This window comes from Mus pahari, chromosome 8 (genome assembly GCF_900095145.1).
Source record: "Mus pahari chromosome 8, PAHARI_EIJ_v1.1, whole genome shotgun sequence".
Taxonomy (NCBI): Eukaryota; Metazoa; Chordata; class Mammalia; order Rodentia; family Muridae; genus Mus; species Mus pahari.
The window spans coordinates 23,365,887-23,388,786 of NC_034597.1; the positions used below are offsets into that span (position 1 = coordinate 23,365,887).

At 44.6% G+C, this 22,900-nt stretch overlaps 2 protein-coding genes across 4 annotated transcripts; one reads left to right on the forward strand and one right to left on the reverse strand.

Moving 5' to 3' along the window:
• Nucleotides 1-2,485: 2,485 nt before the first annotated feature.
• On the reverse strand, nt 2,486-5,232 carry Dph3 (diphthamide biosynthesis 3). Of its 2 annotated transcripts, XM_021203473.2 has the most exons (3): nt 5,018-5,232; nt 4,526-4,600; nt 2,486-2,849 (listed from the first exon to the last, which is right to left on the reverse strand). In XM_021203473.2, exons 1-3 carry the CDS (start codon nt 5,123-5,125, stop codon nt 2,784-2,786), a joined length of 249 nt encoding a protein of 82 aa, XP_021059132.1. In that variant the 5' UTR covers nt 5,126-5,232; the 3' UTR covers nt 2,486-2,783. The 2 variants fall into 2 exon arrangements, with proteins under 2 accessions (XP_021059132.1, XP_021059133.1); XM_021203474.2 differs by lacking the exon at nt 4,526-4,600.
• A 103-nt stretch (nt 5,233-5,335) lies between these two features.
• Oxnad1 (oxidoreductase NAD binding domain containing 1) lies at nt 5,336-22,436 on the forward strand. 2 transcript variants are annotated; one of them, XM_021203472.2, is made up of 8 exons: nt 5,336-5,669; nt 11,060-11,183; nt 11,490-11,553; nt 14,757-14,863; nt 15,912-16,053; nt 18,854-19,096; nt 20,427-20,535; nt 21,492-22,436. In XM_021203472.2, the coding sequence occupies exons 2-8, from the start codon at nt 11,068-11,070 to the stop codon at nt 21,644-21,646; spliced, it is 936 nt and encodes a 311-aa protein (XP_021059131.1). In that variant the 5' UTR covers nt 5,336-5,669; nt 11,060-11,067; the 3' UTR covers nt 21,647-22,436. The 2 variants fall into 2 exon arrangements, with proteins under 2 accessions (XP_021059131.1, XP_029397708.1); XM_029541848.1 differs by having other exon boundaries at nt 5,413-5,669; nt 11,046-11,183.
• Nucleotides 22,437-22,900: the final 464 nt, after the last annotated feature.

Here is a 22,900-nt window from a genome sequence, read left to right on the forward strand (position 1 = left end):
ATTTGCATGTTCTCGTTTTATTAGCTCGGCAATGCAAGTCATTCTAATGAATTGATACATGCAGTACTAAAAAAATCGTTGGGTGTGTCTGAAGGCAGATGTGAACATATTGACGCAGGTCTTCCGTGAACACAAAGGAGGAGTCCCAAGTTCAAACTCCTCAGGGGAGAAAGCATGCGCATGAAAGGAAAGAATCATTTGAAGAACTGACTAGAAACTCTCCACTCTGAAGTGTGGTGTTGTGAAAGAAAAATGAAGCATCCACCCATGATAGTTTGGGGTTGACAAAAGTTCTGACAAGAACTCACATCTGAAATGAGAACTGTCAGATGAGCACTCTGGAAACGTCTGGGATTCCAGTCACAGCTGAATGACCTTGGGTTTTTCTATTTAATATCAAGTTAATAGCTGGTATTTCTTCTAGTTTATAAACTTGCTTGATTGCTTTAAATACAAAGTCACATCCACTCCTTCCAGGCACTCACCCCCAGTCTGCTCATGCTTTCTCTCCTGAGGTGTTTGAATGGGGACTCCTGCTCCGTTGTGTTCACAGAAGACCTACATCAAGACGTCTGCTGTGGAATGCAGCAGCAGCAGAGAAAGACGATTAGTGAAATCTCCAAAACCATCGATTTCATGAGCACAGGACAATGTTTCTCCATGCAGCTCCTCCTCACCAGAATTACTTGCTCTGCCTGTCTGAGCAATAGCTTTATTTTGTAAGATAATTTGGGAGACACCAAACAGCAGTACTCCTATGAAAACTGTGCTGGCTGAAGGTGCAGCCCAGTACTGGAAGGCTTGCCCCGCATGAGCAAGGCTCTGGGTTCAACACCTTCCCACCTCCCACAAACAAAGGAAGAAATCTGACATGGACTGTACAACACACTTCAGGTAACTTTTAACTTAGTCTCAGCCTAATGGTTGCCTAGAACCATACAGTTACATATTTTAACTCAAACCCCCAGTGAGTGGATACAATGTATTTACTGGCCATTTCTTTTTTTTTAAAAAAAAATGATTATTTAGTTGTATGGGTCTTTTGTCTGCATGTATGTCTGTGAACCATGTGCATGGCTGGTATTTACGGAGATCAGAAGAAGGCATCAGAGCCCCAGGAACTGGAGTCACACATAGCTGTGAGCTGCTATGTGGGTGCTAAGAACTGAACACAGGTCCTCTAGAAGAACAGCAAGAGCTCTTAACCCACGAGCCATCTCTCCAGCCCCTGCTTGCTCTTCAGTTGCAGCACCCTACCCCAAGCAACCTGCTCAGTAAGCGGTGGACTTTCAAAACCCTATGCCTTCACAGCAAAGCCGTTTACAAAGGGACCTTTCAAACTCCTGAATGAGTCCAGCTTCTGGATGTTCTCAGACTGCACGGAAGACAGACTATGTCATTCTTGACATACACCTCTTTTGTCAGGGCAGCGGGGGTGCATGTCTGATTTGGGTACCGTTATGTGCGGTCTTCCTAGGTGTGCCATCCTAGGCATGTCTTAGAGCCAGCTCACACTTCCAAGCTCATCCTGTTGTAGCGTCTGCACTTAGTAAGACTAACGGTGACACAAAACTGTGCCCCGTTACAACCACTGCAGAGGATCAGCCTCACCCGTCTAAGATGAACCCATCAGGCATTTCAAGAAATAAAGGCCCTGCTACAGAAATACTTGTTTCTAGCCGGCAATTACTCACGTACTTTCACTTGGCAAGTTAGCAGGCTTCACGCCTCGCACTGCGGCCAGCGGTACCTTAATTGGCTGCTTCCTTTTAACCTGTCCTGACATGAGGATGCCCGAGGCATTAAGAAGTGTTTTTTTTACTATGTCACTGCAGATGCCCTTCATTCCTCACTAACAAGAAGCTACAGAGAAACTGTGCTCTTACAGTCTAATGCCAGGACTGCACTCTGCTCGTGAGAAGTAACAGAAATGACTGAGAACAGGAACGACGCAGTCCCGGCGAGCCCAGGTGGCTACCTGTAGAATGAGCCAGAAGAACAGCTCTGGAGAAGGCAGATGTTTCCAAGAAAGGCCTCACCTGAACCACCTCAGAAACTATGTCAAGATGTCATTTTTTTTTTGTTTTTTTGGTTTTTCGAGACAGGGTTTCTCTGTACAGCCCTGGCTGTCCTGGAACTCACTCTGTAGACCAGGCTGGCCTCAAACTCAGAAATCCGGTTGCCTCTGCCTCCTGAGTGCTGGGATTAAAGGCGTGCGCCACCACACCTGGTAAAATGTAATCTTTTAAAAGCTCCCATCACGGGCTAGAAAGATGGTTCAGAGGTTAGGAATGTGTAGTGCTTTCAGGGAACCAAAGTTTGGGCCCCAGCATCCATGTCAGGTGGCTCCCAATTGCCTGTGACTCCTGCCCCAGGAGATCTATCTTGGCAATGGTACTCAAATGTACATACCCACACACAAATGCACATATACACACAATTAAGAATAAAATAATAAATCTTAAAAAATAAACGACTCTCAGGATTGAGGCGGATGATGTTATTTTCAGAAAATGAATTTCTAGATGTTCAAATGATGCGACCAACTGAAGGAAAAAACACCAGTTTATAATAAGGCTCTTCCTTAAATTCAGACGGACAATTAGGAATCCTTCCAGTCCCACGTAAGTATGGAATCCAGGGCTGGCATGTCACAGGCTCACTTTTTCATGCTGAGTTCAGTGGCTGATGATCACATCCCTGCACCTGCCCACTGAGGAGGTTGGTAACTCTGCACTGGATCCATCCGCCTGGGCTCAGGATGTGGGTATCTGAGAGTTTCTTCAGCATTTAACTAACTCCTTGTTGGTTGAAGGTGCTGGGACTGTTTCTCCACACATGAACTGATCCTAAGAAGAAGAAGAAGAAATGCTATTGGCCACCGGGTGTTTGTCTCACAAATGTATTAACATCACTCTCATTTGGCCACAGAATCAATCTGGCTATTAGGTTTTTTTTTCACTGTTCTGTCATCTCACTTTCTTTCCTTCTTTCTTTCTTTTAATGCTAGCAATGAAAAAAAAAAATCGAGATGTGAAATGTAGGGAAAAATCCATTTATAATATTATAAAAATGCCAACAAATTTAGTTTAAAAATTTTATGACTTACGTACCAAGAACTAATTGCTACTCAGGGATGGACTGTGCAGTATGAGCTCAGCTGTTGATCTACCCAATAGATATTAGTAGCTACCCCAATTGACACAACTGGAGATAAAGGGACATTCAAAGACTTATTTTTGTTTTTTTTTGCTTGTATGTATATGTGTACCCCACATGTGTGGGGGTGCCCGTGAGGGAAGAAGAGGGCACCAGATTCCATGGGGCTAGAATTGCAGGTGGCTGTGAGCTACCACTGTGGGAGATGTAAATGGCCACTCCTTTTGGAAGCTCTTAGCCATTAATCCATCTCCCCAGACCCAATAACACTTTATTTTTGTACAGAGAGCTGGTGTCAGCACTAGAATCTAAAAGTATTCTGAAGTTTAGCCCTGAGGTCATTAGTTATTAAGCAGTGTCTCATAAATAGCTAAGGAGCAACCAGTTCCCAGAAATAAACACGTCACACCTTTCTCAAGTTTTTATATTTCAGCTCAATATCTGGTCATTCAAATATGTAACCTCTTGAAAATGAGTAATGAAAAGAATGTCTGTGTGCTTCCAGACACATACCTGCAACAGTAACCACCTGTAAATGAAGTTCATACTCTGATCTTTCATCCTGGTTTATGCCACTACCACAAGAACTTTCCCATTTACTACACATCCTCTACAGAGTGATTCCCAAGGAGTCAGCCCCTGCCTGTCCTTTGTTCTTTGTTCCATAAACCATTTTAAAATAAGAATAAATCATTACATTTCTATATTATTGTCTAAATTAAGACCTGCATCTCCCACCAAGTTCTGTGCTTTGGTCCAACTTACCCTATATTCATTTTAGAATTTATTCTTAAGACTGTTACATTCCTTACTTAAGACTCCAAAGCACTAATTGAGCTTTGGGTGGGAAGTAAAGATATTTTCCCCTTTCCTGTTGCCATTCCTAATGGATACAAAGGAACATGGAACTGTAACACTGTGTCTAGGAACTATACCTCAAACAAGGTAAATTCTATACATAGGCTAGGCAAGCAATAAAATGCAATCTTCTAAAAAATATCCTAGTGCTCTGAACAAACTAAATACTAAAAACAAGAGAAATGTCAAAAGGAAGAACAATTAAAATAACCTTCATGATAATTTTTCATTCCTGATTTAAGTCATCAATTTTCATTACAAAGCAATTTATTGCCCTCTCCCAAGTGATCCTAAGTTACACAAAAGGCAGATCTCTGTGACTTCAAGGCCAGCCTGGTTCACATCATGAGTTCCAGTATAGCCAGGGCTACTTAAAGGCCCTGTCTCAAACAAACAAACAAACAAACAAACCAACACCCAACACTCTTCCGCCCTTTTCTATCAGACAGGCTCCTTTAGGCCCCTGTCATTAGCTCACACCACCCATCCCCTTTAATATACCCCTTACTTTGTCATAAATCACTTTTATAATGAGTGAGCAGCTAGGACACGTTGCCACATCTTCTCCATTTTCCAAATCTTCCTACAACGCAATCAAACAACATATGGTCAGCAGAGCCTTTCGTCGACTTCCCATAAATCTCTCCTACGTCTATGTGCAAGTCTTTAGTTGGGTAACAGCACAAAGAACTTTCCCCCAAGTCTCATCTAAGAAAAAAAAACAAAAAACAGGGAGATTAGGTTGGTTCGATCGCCTCCAAAACCCTGGGGTACAAAATCGCGTTCCCTTCTCCAAAGACTATCCCAGAAAAAAAGAAAAACATTTAGGGGCGGGATTACGGAGAAGAGCGCCCCAAACCCGACCCTGTATCCTAGACAGCTCAGGTCACTACTTTAGGGGCGGGGATTCGGAGGAACACGTGGGTGCCTGAGCCTTCCCAGGGACACTGGAAGCGAAAATGCGCAAGCTCGAGGATCGCCGGCGGGCCCATTAGAGTACCTTGGTGATGGCAAAGTTATCCCCACAGGGGCAAGGGTAGAAATATGTCTCCGAGTCCTCGTCATATTGAAAGTCCTCGATCTCCACCTCGTCGTGAAACACCGCCATGGCCACCCGGTCGGCACCGCATCAGCGTGCCTAGCTGCGCCCAGGCAGGGTAGGACCCGGGCTTCCCGGTCCACCCTGGCGCAGGAACAGTCACTTCCGGACGCACAGGCGATGACGTAACTTCTACCGCCACAGCCAAAAGGGTGACCCGGTCGTGGTCGTCATGGAGATAGCGCTGGAAGGATGGTGCTTCCTGCGCAGCAGGGTTGCGCAGTTCTCCGTCCACTGGGTGCCGACGACCAATAGTGTGAAGGCCCCCCCTCTCATGGCGGTTACGTCACTCCGGGGCCCGGGGAGTTTGGGCTTGGGATATAAACGAGTTTTCTATGCAGATGGAGTCTTGTCCTCCATAACTGACTTCAGAGGACATTAAAAGAGTTGGCGGAGTCTACGCCCTCATGAGAGGGGAGGGGGGGTGTCACTGAGGCTCAGGGAGCCACACAGCGTCTTCTCCAGTTCTCGACACACAGAGCTCCTGCAGTTGCGTTTCAGGCGACCTTGAACTCTGAGTGACTCTTGGCCTGTTATGAGTTCCTGCCTGCAGGTACATCACTGCCTCTCTCACCCCAGCCACCTTCTGATACCCCGGTTGTGTTGTAGAGAACCAAGATCTGCAAGACAGGGACGAGTTCTAGCCATATTTTAAATATTCACTGCAGTGGTGGGCACAATAGCTTTTAATTATTGGGGTTTTTAGTGGGCAACCTGTATGTTAAACGTAAGTCTGTTGATCTTGAGGTTCAAAAATCCATTTTATTCATCTTTAACATAGATTCAGAGACTGGATATCTTGCCCAAGATTGCATACCTAGGCCGTAATGATGGGCCTGGCTGTCTCTAAAGCCCAGGAACAAATTATTTATGTGAACTTTAGTTCTCGGTAAAAGGAATGGTGTTCCTGGTATTTTTGTCAGAGTGCAGCCTCTTCTTTGAAAAGCACGTTGTTCTCAGAGCCGTGCTGGGCTTGTTCGGGTTCCAACCAGGAACTTTTGAAGCATTGCTGTATTACTAAGCAGTTACTCAGCTCACTGGAGGAGTGCAGTGTAGTGAAAAGCTACTATGGCAGAACTGGATCCGAGTCTGACTTGAAGGGCTCTGGGGGTTGGAAAATTACATTTGGTTCTTACTTCCTCTTGTGAGAATAGATCCTTTGGAATCTAACATTCTTTTGCACGAGAATGAATAGTTCAGCCGTCATGTATGGCTTTTGTAGTTTACATTTCTGTAACAATGTTTAAGTATGTACAGTTGTTTGCATAAATTACCAATTTTGTGCATGTTGGAAGGACACTATATTTTGAAGCCTTTTTGAAGTGTGAAAACCTAAGGGCAGAGAAGCCTTTGGGAGGGAAAATTCCAGAACTTAAGTGTATGGAAGGTTGTTTCAAAGATCTCGATTCCTCATTATTTTTTTTCTTTAACATAATTGAAGATCTACATAGCAGTTAGGAGATATCTGTAGCCTGTTGCAGGTTAACTGTAGCCTGTCTGGGCAGAAAAGAAGTGCAGTGAAAGTCTTATATCTTTATAGATATAAATACTTCCCAGGCAACCTCTGGGACACAGGAAGAAAACTGATTTTCAAGTGTCTGTTTTTAGTTCAGATAACCTTTAGTTCTTCTGAGCCATTCTTGAATGCGCAGAAATGGATGCAGTTGTTGGTAGGGAATGGCTTGGCCAGTCTATGGATCTGTAATCCCAGCACTGATGCAAGCAGGGGCAGAGGCAGGTGGATCCCTGGAGCACAGAGGCCAACAAGCTGGTGAGCTCCAGATTCGGGAAGAGGCTATCGGCCACAGGAGGCCCATAGTGTGTTTAAGTTCTTAGGTCTTTTATTTAAAAAGCAAACACACAAAAGGCTGAAGAGCTGGTTCATCAGTTAATAACACTGGCTGCTCTTCCTGAAGATCCAGGTTAAATTCCTAGCACCTATATTGAAGTTAGTTATGTCTATAACTCCAGTTCCGGGCCAACCTTTTCTGGCCATGTGGTTGTTGGGAATTAAACTCAGATCTCTAGAAGTGTAGTCAGTGCTCTTAACTGCCGGGCCATCTCTCCAGCCCGGGACCTGATGTTTTAGAAAGCAGTTCAGACCCATCAAAAACAAATTTCTGGGGCATCTTAAAGACTGAAGTTATAGTCAACTAGCTTTTCTTTTTAACTTCTCAACAAATCATTTGTGTGTATATTATTTAAAATAGAAAAGAAAAACTTAATGAGCCATTTATTTATGGTAGTTGACACTGGATTCTGGATAATTCTTGTGTGTATTTTATCATTAGAATAAGCAGTGAGGTACAGATGGGATGTATCTTTAGCACTGGGAAACGAAGTCTAGAGGCTGAAGAATTCACTAAGGCAAAGTTCAAAAGTTATGATGCCAACTTGGACTCCTTTGGTCCTAGAACCAGACTCTGTTTGTTTGCTTGTGTGTTGTTTTTTTCAAGACGAACCAGACTCTTAATAAATACCTCACTGTGTGAGGTCTGTTTCTGGCAGAATGAGAGGAAGCCAGCAGGGCTGTTCCTATAGTAGGAACCTCTCAGCAAGTTGAAGGGCTCTGATTCCCAAACGTTTTTAACGTCCTGCCATCTCTGGCCGCTCCTCTTCCAGAATCTTAAGCTGGAGTCTTGACTTCCTGCTTCTACTTGGGCAACCATTTAAAAGTACCAAGATCATGTCCTTGTTCTGAACTTTGTTCAGTTGCTTCGAGTGCCCTTCAGGGAAGATTCAAACCTTCACATTGGACACATAGGCACGTGTATGGGTTCCCGGCATTCTCAACCAGCTCCTCTAACTCGCCAGCATTTTTTCTTGCTTGGGCTTTGTTCCTGCCAAGATCTCTGCTGCAGTGTTCTTCATGTCTCCCCTTCATGTCTGCTGTCTCGATCGGATCTGCTTTCATCTCAGCTGCTGTCAGCCCCCAGAGTCCTTCACTAATACTCCCCATACCTACCCCCCATCACCCTTCCTCCCTTACAGTCCTCCTCATCTGTAGGTGTAGTTATCACCTGTGTCCTGGCCAGATCCTCAGGCTTGGCAGCAGGCACCCTTATCTACTGCACCATCTTGCCAATCTGATTTTTTTCTTTTTAATACTTTCGTATAAGAACTGGAATAAAGCCGGGCAGTGGTGACGCATGCCTTTAATTCCAGCACTTGGGAGGCAGAGGCAGACGATATCTATATCTGAGTTCAAGGCCAGCCTGGTCTACAGAGTGAGTTCCAGAACAGCCAGGGCTACACAGAGAAACCCTGTCTCAAAAAAAAAAAAAAAAAAAAAACTAGAATAAAGTTGAGAAGGCAAGTTGAACACAGTTTTATAAAAATATCTTCGCTTCCCAGTTATTGGTACTCTTAGGCATAGTACTGTTAGCAAAATTCAGTCTTTGAAAAAGAGCAGCTTTTAAAAGTTAATTTTCCAGGCTGGTGAGATGGCTCAATGGGTAAGAGCACCCGACTACTCTTCCGAAGGTCCAGAGTTCAAATCCCAGCAACCACATGGTGGCTCACAACCATCCGTAACAAGATCTGACGCTCTCTTCTGGAGTGTCTGAAGACAGCTACAGTGTACTTACATATAATAAATAAATAAATAAATAAATAAATAAATAAATCTTTAGAAAAAANCGCTCTCTTCTGGAGTGTCTGAAGACAGCTACAGTGTACTTACATATAATAAATAAATAAATAAATAAATAAATAAATAAATCTTTAGAAAAAAATAAAAATTATTTAAAAAAAAAAAAGTTAATTTTCCCAGTTCAATTGAGAAGTAGACGTTTGTAAAAATGTTTATTTTAGCAGTAGTTCTCTAAAGCATTAAGTGGAACAGTGTCTGCCTTTCACCGGAGGGTAAACTTAGTAAGGAATTTGGTCCAAAATATCATATAAGTGAATCATCTCTCTAGGGGTTGACTGATTTTTCTTTCTTCAGCACAGCACTAGATCAAGCTGGGCAGAACCATAATGGGAAGCCCCTGTGGCCAGACAGGAGGGAGGGCCACAGATAGTCCATTGCAACAGTGTGGCACCTGAGGGAAGGATTAACAACTGAGGGAGAGGAATTGAGAGTGGGGGCCTTTCAGTGTAACAAGACCCCTCACTTCAGACTGAACTGGGGCTCAAACCCAGGGCCTGTGTGCAGCCGAGTAAGCGCTCTACCATTGGGCTTCACACTTTTAAATCTAAAGGAACCTTTTCTTTTGCAAGTAAGACTTGATGAGGCTTTCTCTGTTATTGTCTTTTGTACTTACCAATTTATTGTCTCTGCCATTGCAGGAACTCTGTGGGAATTTCAGTATATGAAAAACTTCTCTGTGTTCTGGCTGGTGCAAATCTAGAGGTCTTAGTATACAGTACTGGGACCAAAATACTATGCTGGCTCCCAGAATCTCATGGATTTCTAAAGGAAGTGCTGCTGGCTTGCTTTCAGTGACTAACACTCTGGTTTTGGTTTAGCACAAAAGGAAAAACTATCTTAGCAGTCTCAAAGTTTCCAAGTGCTAGGACTAAAGGCATGTCCTAATGTCCCAAGACTAAATCCTTAGGCAATTTTACTTAAAAATGTTACTTACTTACTTACTTACTTACCTATCTTAGGGTTTCACTACTGTGAAAAGACATCATAAGGAAAAATGTTTAACTGGGGCTGGCTTTCATTTCAGAGGTTCAGTCCATTATCATCATGGCAGGACGCATGGCAGTGTATAGGCAGACATGGTGCTGGAGAAGGAGCTGAGAGTTCTACATCCTGATCTACAGACAGCAAGGAGGAAACTGGCTTAGCTTGAACATTTGAGACCTCAAAGCCTCACCCCCACAGTGACACACTTAACTCTAACAAGGCCACGCCTCCTAATAGTTCCACTTCCCATGGCCAAGCATTCTAACACAAGAGTCTGTGGGGGCCATCCCTGTTCAAACCACCACAGCTGCTTATTGATTTGTGTGTTGGAAGTCAAAGGGCAATTTGTGGGAATTCGTTTTCTTCCTTCCACTATGTGTGTGGGTGGTTTGCCTGTGTCTGTGTAACATGTGTTGGTACTTGCAAAGATCAGAAGAGAGCATCAGATGCCCTGGAACTGGAGTCACAGATAGTTGTGGGTTGCCGTGTGGGTTCTGGCAATGTGAACTCAGGGCCTCTTGTAGAACAGCCAGGACCTCTTGTTGTGCCCAGATTGTAAAAACCCCAAAGAAACCACCAGGATTCACAACCCGCTATAATCGCAGGAGGGTCTTTAGTCAAGCTCAGGCTTGGGCCACCAACCTTCCTGATGGAACAGGAAAGAAAGTGAACCCCCAGGTCTAAGGGAAGGGGGTTTATAAAGGAATAAACCGCAAGCAGGATTTTCAAGCCTGGATATTACATGAGAGGGTAAAGGAATGCTGTCTTCAAACCTGATACTATTTGTTCAGACAGCGGGGCAGAACCGAGCAGCTGGAAAGGGACCTCTCTGACCTGGGAAAAGTAACTCGTGCCATCAGAAGCTGCTGTAGGTTTACAACTGGCACCATAATTGTCTCTTTTTCATAGTCTTAAGAGTGGGCTATTATCATTTCAAGGGTATTGGCTTCTGTTTCCTTCAAGGGCAGGAGCTATCTGCACTGGAGAAATGTTGGTTGTTAATCAAAAGGGGTGTGAGTTTCAGTGATGTGGAGGCTAGGGTATGCTGCTTTTTGTCTGTTGCCAAAGCTGACATTTGCCCCCACCCAAGGTGGGGGTGGGGGTGGAGTAGTCAGAGGGAGGGAGTGCTGTCTGCTCTGGCTCTGTGCAGGGTCAGGAGAGTGTAGGATGTGATGTTCAGATTTCTCATTCTAACCACTGGAGAATCTCTCTAGTCCCCAACCTCTTTTTTTACCTTCCCCTAACACAGTCTGGCATTTCTCTACTTTGTCTGAAAATAATTTTAAATTTCAGTTGCATTTGCCCAGGAAGCACCATGGCCCATGTTGCCTTGATTCCTGGCTTGTCTCGAGGTTCTGTGGGAGCCATCTACACTCAGGCTGCTTTGTGGGGATTGAAGGCCAGCACTTTTCGTCACCTTACCCTAGCCAGGTGAGTTGTCAGCCTTTGGTGTCGTGTGGGTTGATTCTCAGAGGTCTGATCTGCTGATGGTTGGGGGGTAGGGTCCCTTCAAACTCAAGAGAGAGAGCATGCTGGCTTCAGTATGCACACCAACATATTGGAAACTCTGTGGAGTGTGCAACTTATCACTGGTTGAATTTCAGTATTTCATACGATCCACAATTAATTGTATTTTCAGTAGCCATGATTTGGTGGGGGCAGGGATGAGAGGGAAGCTAATTTTATTATTTTATAAGGATAATGCTTAATAACCCAATTTTTCCTTCCTTTAAAAAGCATAATGAAATCCAGAAGAAAAACAGACCACCTAGAGAGAACCGCCAGCGTCCTCCGCCGGGAGGTTTGTGTCTCTGGGGCATGGTGGGGGTCCTGATGTGCACACTGACTGGCTGATAGGAAAGGCCTTAGGTGAAGCTTAACCTGGTGAGGGTCAGGGAGACTTCATCCTCCCGAGCAGGGCATTTGTACCTAATTAGAAAGCAGTGGCTGAGTGGTGCTAAGGTTGTCCACCAAGTTTGGCATGGGTGAGAGCACCGCCGTGGCCAAGGCCCCTCCTCACAGATACACTGAGGTGTGCTGCAGGAGAGGGAACTTGTAGCACCTGCACATTACGAATGGCTTACCTTTTTTTCTTTTTTTGCCATCATGTCCAAGTCTTTGTGTGTCCTGCTTTCAAAGCACCTCCTAGCTCGTCAGCCGCACTGACGTCTGGGACAGAAAGGTGGCAGAGCTCACCCCCCACCCCCGCAGCGCCTGTCAATCATGCCCAGGCTCTAGACCGCTAAGCTGCCACCTGAAGGGTGCGGAGGCCTGCGAAATAGAGGAGCCTCACCTGTATCCCGTAGCCCTGTGTCCATATCAGACACACAGTAGACATTTGCTTTCACTTTTTTGAGTAGTTTCATACATATTCAGATGTATTTAGTTTAGTGGTACATCTCTATAAAGCAAGGAAAATCCTGTATGTATGCACTTCTACAAACATGGTCAGAAGTTATATTGTTGCCATAGTTTCATCTTATGTTTCAATATAAGGAGACATTTTAACATATATACTGTTTAGGCCCTTCTGTTAAAACTTAATTCTGCTTCAGAGAATTGCTTTGGTGCTAAGGTGATTGTTGCTTCCACTTTGATTATTTTTTCCTTTTTGAGAAGTATGTAAAGCTAATTCAGCAGCGTAAGTTAATGGGTGTATAAGAAAATAGAGGTTCCCACTGATGGATCTGAACACACACACAAAAGTGCTGATACGGTCTTCATCAACGTGAAGTCTTATCAGATTAAAGAATAAAAGGCTTACATCACAAGCTTGGGTGTGCACTTTCTGTGGCCTGTAGAAGTGGGTAGGTAAATTAGGGCAAACTTTGTCCAAAGGTCCAGGTAGTTAAGTAATTTCATCACTGAACAGCATCTTTGAGGTGCCAACAGTCATGGGTAGATGTAAGCCAATCATCAGGCTTGCTGTGACCAATCAAACATGACTCTTCAAAGTACTGAGGTTTGGCCTGCAGGTAACAGTTACCAGTGTTTGAATTAAAGTCACCATTCAGGATCTTAATGGGCAGAAGTATTGGGACTTTGAGGAGGTTCTTCTGATCCTGGAGTAGGACAAAGAAAGGCTCTGAAGGTGTGAGTGAAAGCAGACCGCCTGGTACCCAGGAGTCAGCAAGGTTCAGGACTACAGTTCTGATCCTGTTGCTGCCTTTAGGAGAAGAAATTCCTAACTTCATTTCCCTCTTTTTATCTCTAACTTTTATTCTCCCAAACAGAATGAAAAGTGGGCGGAGATGGGAGTAACTGAGGAAACCAGCTGATCTCTGGAGCAAGCACCTCAGCATTGTGTGGCACTGGGGAGGACTCGGTCCCCTCCAGAGAGTCCTCCCAGCCACAGAGATAGGGCAGTAAAGTCCGTGGTAACAAACCACATACACTTATTGTTGGCCAGCAACATTAGAAGTGCTTTCATTTGTGTTCTCTACTTTACTGTTCCCAGCAACCCTTGGAAGCAAAGGTATTACTGGTTCAGTTCATAGTTGAAGGCAGTGAGGGCATTAGCCTGAGTGACATGATTGTAGTAGTGCCAGCATTAAAGTCTGGGCTGTCTCACTGTGTAGTCCACCTGTTGGAAGCCATGTCTGCTTCTTCCTGAGCTGTTCAAGATGAAGCCAGTGGCCTCGTATGCCATGTCTGATGAAACAGGAAGGTACTAGAGAACTGTGAACAAAAGCCTGGCTGGTAGTTGATGGAGAAGAATCTGTCACAGATAGAGATTAGGATCGGGAATGTAGGTTGAAGGGACAATGCCTGGTGACACAAGTCTGTAATCTTAGCACTAAGGCAGAGGATAGCAAGCTGCAGGCCAGCCTAGGCCTTGTAGAGAGACCCTGTGGTTCTTTGTTTTTTGTTTTCTAAGCTGCAGGCATGGGAGCCTGTCATGGAAAATCACCCACATGTTTTCCAAGACAGGAGGAAGAAGGGATTAACAATAAGCAGAGAGACGAGGGGTTTTACAGCAGAGAGCAAAGGATGGAAGTCCCAGGAGCTGTTGTGAGGTAGTAAGACTTTTTCTAGTAGAATGTTTTAAGTGCTCTCCCATTGAGAGTTGGTTAGACCTGGGAGTCCTGTTGAAGAACAGGCCAGACTGAGCTGGCATGGGGTGAGAGGTCTCCAAAGTGTCCCCTGGTGGGGCTGGTTGGGGCCCCTCCGTTGAGGTTGAGGGGGCTGCATTGGACTAGCCCATGCCCAGTGCTACGGGTAGAGCTGAACAAGAAGGAAGTTGAGGAAAATCATGTCTGTCTTCTACCCTCGGTAATACTCAGGGTTAGAGGAGGAAGAGGAATACAGAGCAGAGGGGGAGTGAAGGACATGGAGACACCTTACATTCAGTGGGTGCTAGAGAGCAAAATCACCCCTGAGAATAGTGCATCCCAAACTCCCAGTGGGTAAGGGCTCTGTGGCATTCTTGGTTTAAGGTCGTGAATGCTTATATTTTAGAAAAATATAATAAATTAAGACATAAGCACACAAGCCAAGTATGGTGGTACACATTTTAATCACCATTCAGGAGGCAAGGGCAAGTGAGTTCAAGGCCAGCCTGATCCACTTAGTACCAGTCCAGCCAGGGCTGCATAGTGAGGCCCCAACTCAGAAAACAAAAGTCAAGAAGGAAGCGCATGAGTACAAACCCAGTCTCCTGTTTCTTTGCTCTTTAAAAAGTGCCTGATGTTTTCTGTGAATGTCTGCTGTTAGCCTGCCATGGGCTTCTTACTCAGAAGCAACTGTGGCCTCGCCTGGCCTACTACTGAAGGGGACTTTAGATGCCAGCCAGGGTTGCTGAGGGCATCACACACAGAGCTCTTGGGTACTGGTTGCACAGTCCCTGTAAGGACGTTTGTATTCAGAGTAAGACAGCATTGTAGTACGTCTCAGAAAGTTCATTCAGTTCACACACTTGATGCAGAGCAAAGCCGTGTGTGCTGTGCCTTGTTGGACATTTTTCCAAAACCACACGTCCCTAAGCCTCAGACCTCTCTGCTTCAGGTCATGGCTGCAGCTAAGGTGTGTGAAATCACTCACGAGTCTCCATCAGTGAAGAGCCTCCGTTTGCTTGTTGCTGATAAAGACTTTTCCTTTAAGGCTGGCCAGTGGTGAGTGGAGTTTCCCTTGTCCAAGGAACATTGTGTATTTATGAAAGTTGCTATCAGGCAGTATATTTTCTTCTGGAAAGGACTTCTCTACCAGGAGAGAGGAATTCTGGGTCATTCCTGTTTTAGCATGCACAACTTGATTCCTTTTCTGGTTGGCACCCATGTGTCCCTCTGTCTGAAACCTACCTTTTGTAGTCCAATTTCATCTGAAGCAAAGTGCTCGTCTGTGGAACCACAGCTCAACAGTTGTGTCTGCAGATAGTCACCTGATCTGCTCCAGTTGTGGTTGCTTGGCACTGATGCACTTCTGAAAAGCAGTCTTTGTTCTAATAGATTAGACAAGGTGGCTGAAAACAGGGCCTTGGCCTCAAACACGGAGGTCTGAATGTACCATGCTGGCCGGCCACCTTACCTGGAACTCAGAGGTCTGCGTGCACGACCACACCTGGCTACCTTATCTTTTTGAGAAACATGTCTCTTTGAACCTAGCACTCAGTTGATTAAAACACTAATGAGGACAGACGTCAACCCAGCCTTGTATTCTTCGAATTTGCCTGTCTTTATTTGAATGGATATTGGTCTGATTATCAGGGTAATACCAGCTTCGTTAGAATCAGTTCCTCTGTCTCTTCTCTTATGTTTGGGGTAGTTTCTGAAGGGTTGCTTTTAATTCTACTTCAAGTGTGTGTTGCAACTCCCCAGTGATGCAGCCTGAACCGAAGTTCTATTAGTTTTATTAATTTAGTTCTTTGAGCTTGTATAGATCGGTTCAGGTTTCTCTGTTTCTTCTTGATCCATCTTTGCTAGTTGATATCTTCTTAGTAATATGTGTGGTTCATCTAAAGTACATCTTAGCATAATAATTCTTCATAAAATTGCTGAAGAATTTTTTTACTTTTGTAAGACTAGTTATACTTGTTCATCTTTTATTAATTTAGCAGTTTATCTTTTTCTTCTTCGGACTAAAATGTTATCAACTTTGTTTTGTTGCCTGCTGTTGACTAGTTTTTAAATCATTTCAACAGTGATGGTTTGATTGTCCTTTTAGGGTTGATTTCTTCATCCCAGGAGTCTCAGTGGTTGGTGGTTTTTCAATTTGCTCCAGTCCCCAACAGCTAGAACGAGACAGAATAATAGAATTGGCAGTGAAATATACGGACCACCCTCCTGCTGTCTGGGTTCACAATAAGGTGAGCAACTACCTTTAAAACACAACTTTTTTTATGTGCATAATTATTTCACCTGCATGTTTGTCTATGCACCATACGAATGTCTCTCTCCCTTGGAGGCTGTCAGATTCCCTGGAACTGGATGGTTGTGAGTCACTGTGCGGGTATGTGGAGCCAGACCTGAGTCCTCTAAGAGGGCCAAGTGTTCTGAACTACAGAACCGTCTCTCCAGACCCTCAACTGACTTTTAAATTTAGAGGTCTGAACATCTCTGCCTCTCATTAAGTTTGTGTTCTGCTTAGTTGGTTCCCTTGTAACCTGAACCTGGAGGAACGAGGGTCCTGAATGGCAGATGTCGAATGGGAGGACCAGGGAGGAGAAATAAACTTAGGCCAAGCAAGTCTAGTAAGAACTACAGCATCCTATATACTAATTGAAAGGGGAAGTGTCTAGGGTCAGCCGAGCTAAGTCAGACAAAATGAACACAGGATACCTCGGACACAGCTGCCTAAGACCTACTTGATGAATTCAGTGGAGGGTTTTCCCTTAGATTTTTCTCTAACTTTGGTCATCTTAAGTTGTAGAACCTTGGATTAAATCCCTATCCAGAATGTTCCCTGCTACCTGGTATGTGCAGTCCAGGGACCGAATGCCAAGGCTTTGACCATCTGAAATCATGTGATGTGATATGTTTCTAAATTCTGCCCATTTATGCCAGGAGCTTGCAGTGAGGCAGAACTGCTTTCAGTGTAAATGGCTCTCTTCCCGGAGTCTGGTTTTAGAGGGAGGCAAGAAGGAGATAGACACACACCCGTAGTGTGTCTTCTCTGAGAGCCACAGTGATGGAGACATCTTCCTATAGAACCCAATGGTGTGTCATGGTGGCCAGTGTCATCCAATCTGCTGGCCCATTTCCACACTTGGCAGCAGAGGCTCAGAAAAGTTCAATGACATGAGGTTATGGTAAACCTGTCAGATCCATTGCCTACATTCTAGAACTATCCTGAAACAAAATGTATAATTATAATAAAAGTAGGTAAAATGGAAAAAAGCACCCCAAACTCACAATTCTCTAGCTGAAACCAAAGGAGGAGTGAGGAAGCAAGGGGAGGGGCCGTAACTAAAGAATGTTTCTAAACACTCAAGTTTGGGCGTATGGAAACCACACGATAGAGTGAAGCACTCAGAGGACTTTAACAGCAGTGACCACAAATATATATGCTCTGTCCGTGCAGCTGGTACAGGCCCGCTGTGTGGGGACAGAAGGACACTTGTGTTACCACCTAGGGTGTGGTCTTCCAGAACAGTGAACACAGCGAGTGCAGTCTTCACACTGCTTACATTCTGGGAGAGGCAAGTGAACTTAGATTTGTGCAAAGCTGTCTGCATTCATTTGCAAAAACGTGTCATTGTTCATGTTAATCTTGACTGTGAGCTGGATGGAGACAAGAGCATAGGATTCACTAGTAAGGCTCCCCTCTGGTGTGCTCTGAGGCCATTTCCAAAGAGCATTAGCCAAGGGTGGAATACACTCCCTGAATGTGGGTAGGCAGCATCATCCCATGGGCTGAGTGGGGCAAACATACAATAAAGAGGGGAGAAAATCCCCACCCGGGCATTCTCAATAAGGACGGGGGGGGGGGGGGAGCCCACCCGGGTATTCTCTTTCTGTGCTTCTTGCCTGCCATGTGCGGAGCAGATTGGCTTCTATGTCCTTCTATCCACTCTGCCACCCCACAGCCTAGAAACAATGGTTCCAGCTAGTTGACTGTGCACTAAGACCTCCAAAGCTGGGAGCCAAAAGCAAATATTTGTACCTTTTAAGTTGTCTCAGATAGTTGTTCACAGCAGCAAAAACATTCGACTAAGTAGCGTCAGATCATTCTGGGTCACTCAGCAATCATCCTGACAGTTCTGTGCATTGCAATAATGCCTTGTAGGTGATCCAAGGCTCTGAATTGTAACAAGCCCTCACTTGTATTATGTGCAGATTTCTGTGTTCTGAATATTCCCATAGTGGCTGATTCTTAACTACCAATAAAGAATCGCTACAAAACTCCTGCATATTTAGCCATCAGTTTAGTAGGAGCCAGATCCAGGAAGCCACCAGTTATATGGGACATCTATAGTCCTATCCTCTGGGTGTCACTTAAGTAACCCAAATCACTGTGACAATGAAAAAAAATATTGCCAAGGTTTCCAGAACACTCCATCAGAGGCATCGAGTCAGTTGTGTAAGTGACTTCACCAACTACTGGAACATTACATGGGCAGGCCGGAGTGAGACTTGGCCTCCTGCTGCCTCCTGGCTACTAGAGGGAGATGTAAACAGACAGCTGGTGCCACAGTGCTGGGGCAAGCCTGTACACTAGTCTGACTGGGTCTGCCCAGATCAGAAGGGACTCCAGGGTCTTACAGCTTGAGGACACACCAGTCCAATTCGGTCTTTCTCAGCTCAGAACATAGGAGCAAGACCAATGAAGGGATTCATATCCCAGAGATTGTCCTGCCTAAGTCCATTGCTGCTTTGTCATCTCAGCTCCACACCTGTGATGCTAATGGCAGATCTCTGAAGCAAGACCCCTTGCTTAATACCAGAATGGCTATGTTGTATGGATCACAAAGTTAGAACAGCAAGCAGCACACATGCTGGGCAAGTAAATCAAGTCCCAGGGCTCTGGGAGAACTGAAAACAAGCTGTGCAGATCATGCCTAACACTGATAAGCAGGCAGAGAGTCAGCCCAGTGGTTCACTTACACAGATGTTCGCTCTGAGACTTGCCATGCACTGAACCAAAGGATCTTTTCTTTCTTGCTTCAGTGCACACTTGACTCTGAAGTGGCTCTCAGAGTAGGTGGAGAGTTCTTCTTCGACCCTCAGCCCACAGATGCCCCTCGAAACCTCGTCTTGATTGCTGGAGGGGTCGGGATTAACCCCCTGCTTTCTATCCTGCGCCACTGGGCAGATCTCCACCGAGACCATGTAGACAAAGGAAGTCGCCATGAGATGGGAACAGTAAAACTGTTGTACAGTGCAAAGAACACCAGCGAGCTCCTGTTTAAGGTAAGGTGGGAGATATGTCTACGGTACGTTCCAGGCTCCTGTGTGAGATTGTGTAGTCCATAAACAACAGGCAATATGACGTGACGGTGCAAAGGGGACTGCTGAGCCGAGGGATGCCGACGAGAGCTCAGGGCAGGGGGAGAGGAGTGTGTGCGGTGGAGTGAGCAACCAAAGTAAAGTGCCATAAGAGAATGCCATAAGGAAACAGTGAAAAGTCATACAGGTGACGGACAGGAGGAGGAGGAGGAGGAGGAAGTGAGGCCTAGGGGACTAAATGGAGTAAAAGGAGAAGGGTGGGGTGAGTATGGCTGAAGTGCCTGATGTAACACTAGAATATGTTATCTGATCATCCAGTGAAAATGTCTTCTATGAAGCCCATCACTAAACAGTGAATATATATCAATCCAAATAAATAAACATGTAAATAAACAGGATCGTGTTTTCTTCTGTCAGTTCAGATTTCTCTACGAAGGTTCACAAAAAGGCTTAGCAATTTCATCAACTGAAATGATAACAGACACCTTTCACCCAGGACAGTTAAAAATGTTCCCAGTTAAGTGACAACATAAGATGAGATTTGTGGGTATCTTCATTACTTTCTATTGCAATGATATAACACTGTGACCAAGGCAACCTATAAAAGAAGGTTTAACATGGAAGTTCTGGTTTCAGAGGGTTATGGTTCATGAATCTCGTGGCAGCAGGCAGGCAGGCATGGTTCTGAAGCAGTAGCTGAAAGCTCACATCTTGAGACACAGGTAGGAAGAGAGAGGACTAACTGGGAATGGGATGGGTTTTTGAAACCTCAAAGCCCACCCAATGATACACCTCTAACAAGGCCACACCTCCCAATCCTTCCCAAACAGTTCCACCAACTGGGACTGAGTTTTCAAACATGAGCCTGTGGGGCCCATTCTCATTCAATTCACCACAGTGGGATAGAATCTAGAAGTTAATGGAACTAGGGCCAGTCATGGTGTCATACCTGTAGTCCCAGCACTTGGCGTGCTAAAGCCAAAGGTAAGGTGTTTGTGACCAACCAGAAAATTCATAGCTAACGACTACGTAAGATTCTGTCTCAAAAAAACAGGAGTGGGAGGAGGAGGTAGTGGTGGTTGTCGTGGTATCGCCAAGTAGTGCTGGTTTTAAGACATTCGCCCTGACTTGCCTGGAATTTGCTGTGTAGACCAGATTCGGCTTGAGCTAATAGACATCCACCTATTTGTGCCTGCCAAGGGCTGAGATTAAAGGTAATGTGCTACCATACTCAACTGTAGTTTTGTTTGTTTTTAATTGTAGCTTAACCCAATCAATATGTTTGACATTCCAGAAAGATATCCTCGACTTAGTGCATGAATTTCCTGAGAAGATTACTTGCAGTTTTCATGTTACAAAACAAACAGCACAAATCAGTGCGGAACTGAAGCCTTACGTCACAGGTGAGTCCTCTAAGGAGATTTTTTTTTTAATTAGCTGCACGGTTACTGGATGGACAGGCCGACTGGTTAAGAGACATTTTTACTGTCAGGAGTTACCTGCTAAGAATCTCATTTCCCGGGGAATCAGGATGGTTCATACTTGGGTTTACTTATTATAGATAGGTTTCCTACTGTTCACATTAAATGTGTATTTTTCAAAACTTTTAGACGTCCTTACCATCATTATAATATATAGTCAAAAAGAATAATAGTCTTGCTTTGGTTGAGTCTGTTTCATATGCTGTTAATAGTTATTTAAATTACTCGATTTCCCTATTTGGAAGGAGTCTTCAAAGTTATTTTCTTTATTTTTAAGACAAGATCTTACTGTATAGCCTTGGCTAGTCTGGGACTCATGAAGATCCACCTACCTCTTCCCTTTAAATGCTAAGATTACAGTTGTGTCACCACATCCAGCTAAAGTTATTTTAAGAGTGTGTGTGTGTGTGTGTGTGTGTGTGTGTGTGTGTGTGTGTGTGTGTGTGTGTGTGTGTGTGTGTGTGTGTGTGTGTGTGTAGGTCTGTATAGGTCTGTATGAATACCAGAGGACAACATTTGGAGTTGGTTCTCTTCCATCTGTGAGTCTCAGGGATGGTGCCAAGGCATCAGACTTGGGAGCAAGCACCTTTACCTGCTGAGCATCTTACTATCCCGGAAGGATTTTTTTTTTTTTTTAATTTAAATAAAACAGCCATTTACTTTGCTGAAGGCAGTTTTCTTCTCTACAGAGGAGAGTAGCTTATGGGCCCTCTCTAAAGAGGTGCTGGTCTCTACGAGCCTCCTGCTTTGCTTGCTATAGGCCTGGGAAGAGACTAGGCTCACAGTGCTACCTGGGAACACTGACGCCCAGCTGTGGTTGGTCAGGATACAAACATACCAAGCCTGATGTGGTGTTTTCCTGGTTTTGTTTTTGGTAGACGGAAGAATAACGGAGAAGGAGATAAGAGATCACATCTCAGCAGAGACTCTGTTCTATGTCTGCGGCCCACCTCCAATGACAGACTTTTTCTCTAAGCACCTGGAAAGCAGCCATGTTCCCAAGGAACACATCTGCTTTGAGAAGTGGTGGTAGGGAACGGGCACAGAAGACCTGAGAGCCACTTGGGACAGTGAGGCTCTCAAGTGTCCCGCCCAGCTACAGAGTCACACCAGAAAATTCCGGCAAACTTCATTGGTCACACTCTTTTTGACTATATTGATTTTTCTTTTGTTTATACCTATGCAATTATCTTATGATATTCCATTATTACAGAATTTCTGACCCCTGGGAAAAGACCATACTCAGTCCAATTTCACTTAAAAGATTTATTGTTGAGCTGCTGGCACACTGGCAGTCTGAGGGCCAAATTTCAGATTGCCATAAAGGAGGGTGTGGGGAAAGGTTTCCTAAAGGGAAGGCCCACAGTATCTACGCAAGCAAGCCAAAGCTGGCCTGGTCTGCCAAGTTTAAGTGGTTAAAGCAACTGAAAACAGTCTCCGCATAAGCAAGTTATAGAAGTGAAAACGCAGTCTCCAAGCCAAGGAGGTGTCACAGCTGGATGTTTCTGGGGTCCCCGAATCAGGGTTGTTTTCTGGGAACCCCATCTTTCTAGAATTTTGAGTCTGTGGCAAGCAATCATTAGTACTAACATGGAGGGAGACCTAGAAAAACATGGAGTTTCTCTGGTTGGCCTCTACACCATGAACTACTTAATGCAGAGTTTTCTTTTACCTTTAGGGGACAAATTGGTCTACTTACATTAATTAAAGAAAATGTGGGTTTTGTGTGAACTGAATACTTCTTTAAATTATTGGACAGAAATTCATAAAATTTGTGTCTAGGGAATTTATAATTTTAAATACAGTCTTTATTTTGAAGAGTCTTCATGTTTAATGTTTCAGTCTCTTTCACTATGGACGGACAGCCCGTAGCACTGTCAGGAATAGAAAAATCATTAGGAGACAAGCTTGGAGCTGGGCATGGTGGCGCACGCCTTTAATCCCAGCACTCGAGAGGCAGAGGCAGGCGGATTTCTGAATTCGAGGCCAGCCTGGTCTACAGAGTGAGTTCCAGGACAGCCAGGGCTACACAGAGAAACCCTGTCTCGAAAAACAAAACAAAACAAGAGACAAGCTTGGGGTTGGATGACGGCCATTTTGTTTTCCTTCTTGGTGTGGATTCCCCTGAGTAATCATTATTGTTAGTTCTTCTGTATGAAAACCTTTCCGCATCCTGTCCCCTGCCTTACCTCTGCGAAGGTGGCTTCTTAATTGGGGGAAAGGTATTGGTGACTGCTTTCATTTGAATCTGCTTCAGTGGCTGGGCTGGCTGGCTGTGCAACTTTGC

Bases quoted from the DNA above. Each gene is read 5' to 3' on its own strand.
- Dph3 (XM_021203473.2), bottom strand. From the start codon at position 5,125: ATGGCGGTGTTTCACGACGAGGTGGAGATCGAGGACTTTCAATATGAC. The intron at 4,601-5,017 runs GTACTCTAATGG...ATTGCGTTGTAG, and splicing joins ATAACTTTGCCATCACCAAG to GAAGATTTGGAAAATGGAGA. The intron at 2,850-4,525 runs GTAAGGGGTATA...TCTTCTTCTTAG, and splicing joins TAAAAGTGATTTATGACAAA to GATCAGTTCATGTGTGGAGA.
- Oxnad1 (XM_021203472.2), top strand. From the start codon at position 11,068: ATGGCCCATGTTGCCTTGATTCCTGGCTTGTCTCGAGGTTCTGTGGGA. The intron at 19,097-20,426 runs GTAAGGTGGGAG...TTGACATTCCAG, and splicing joins CCAGCGAGCTCCTGTTTAAG to AAAGATATCCTCGACTTAGT. The intron at 20,536-21,491 runs GTGAGTCCTCTA...TGTTTTTGGTAG, and splicing joins ACTGAAGCCTTACGTCACAG to ACGGAAGAATAACGGAGAAG.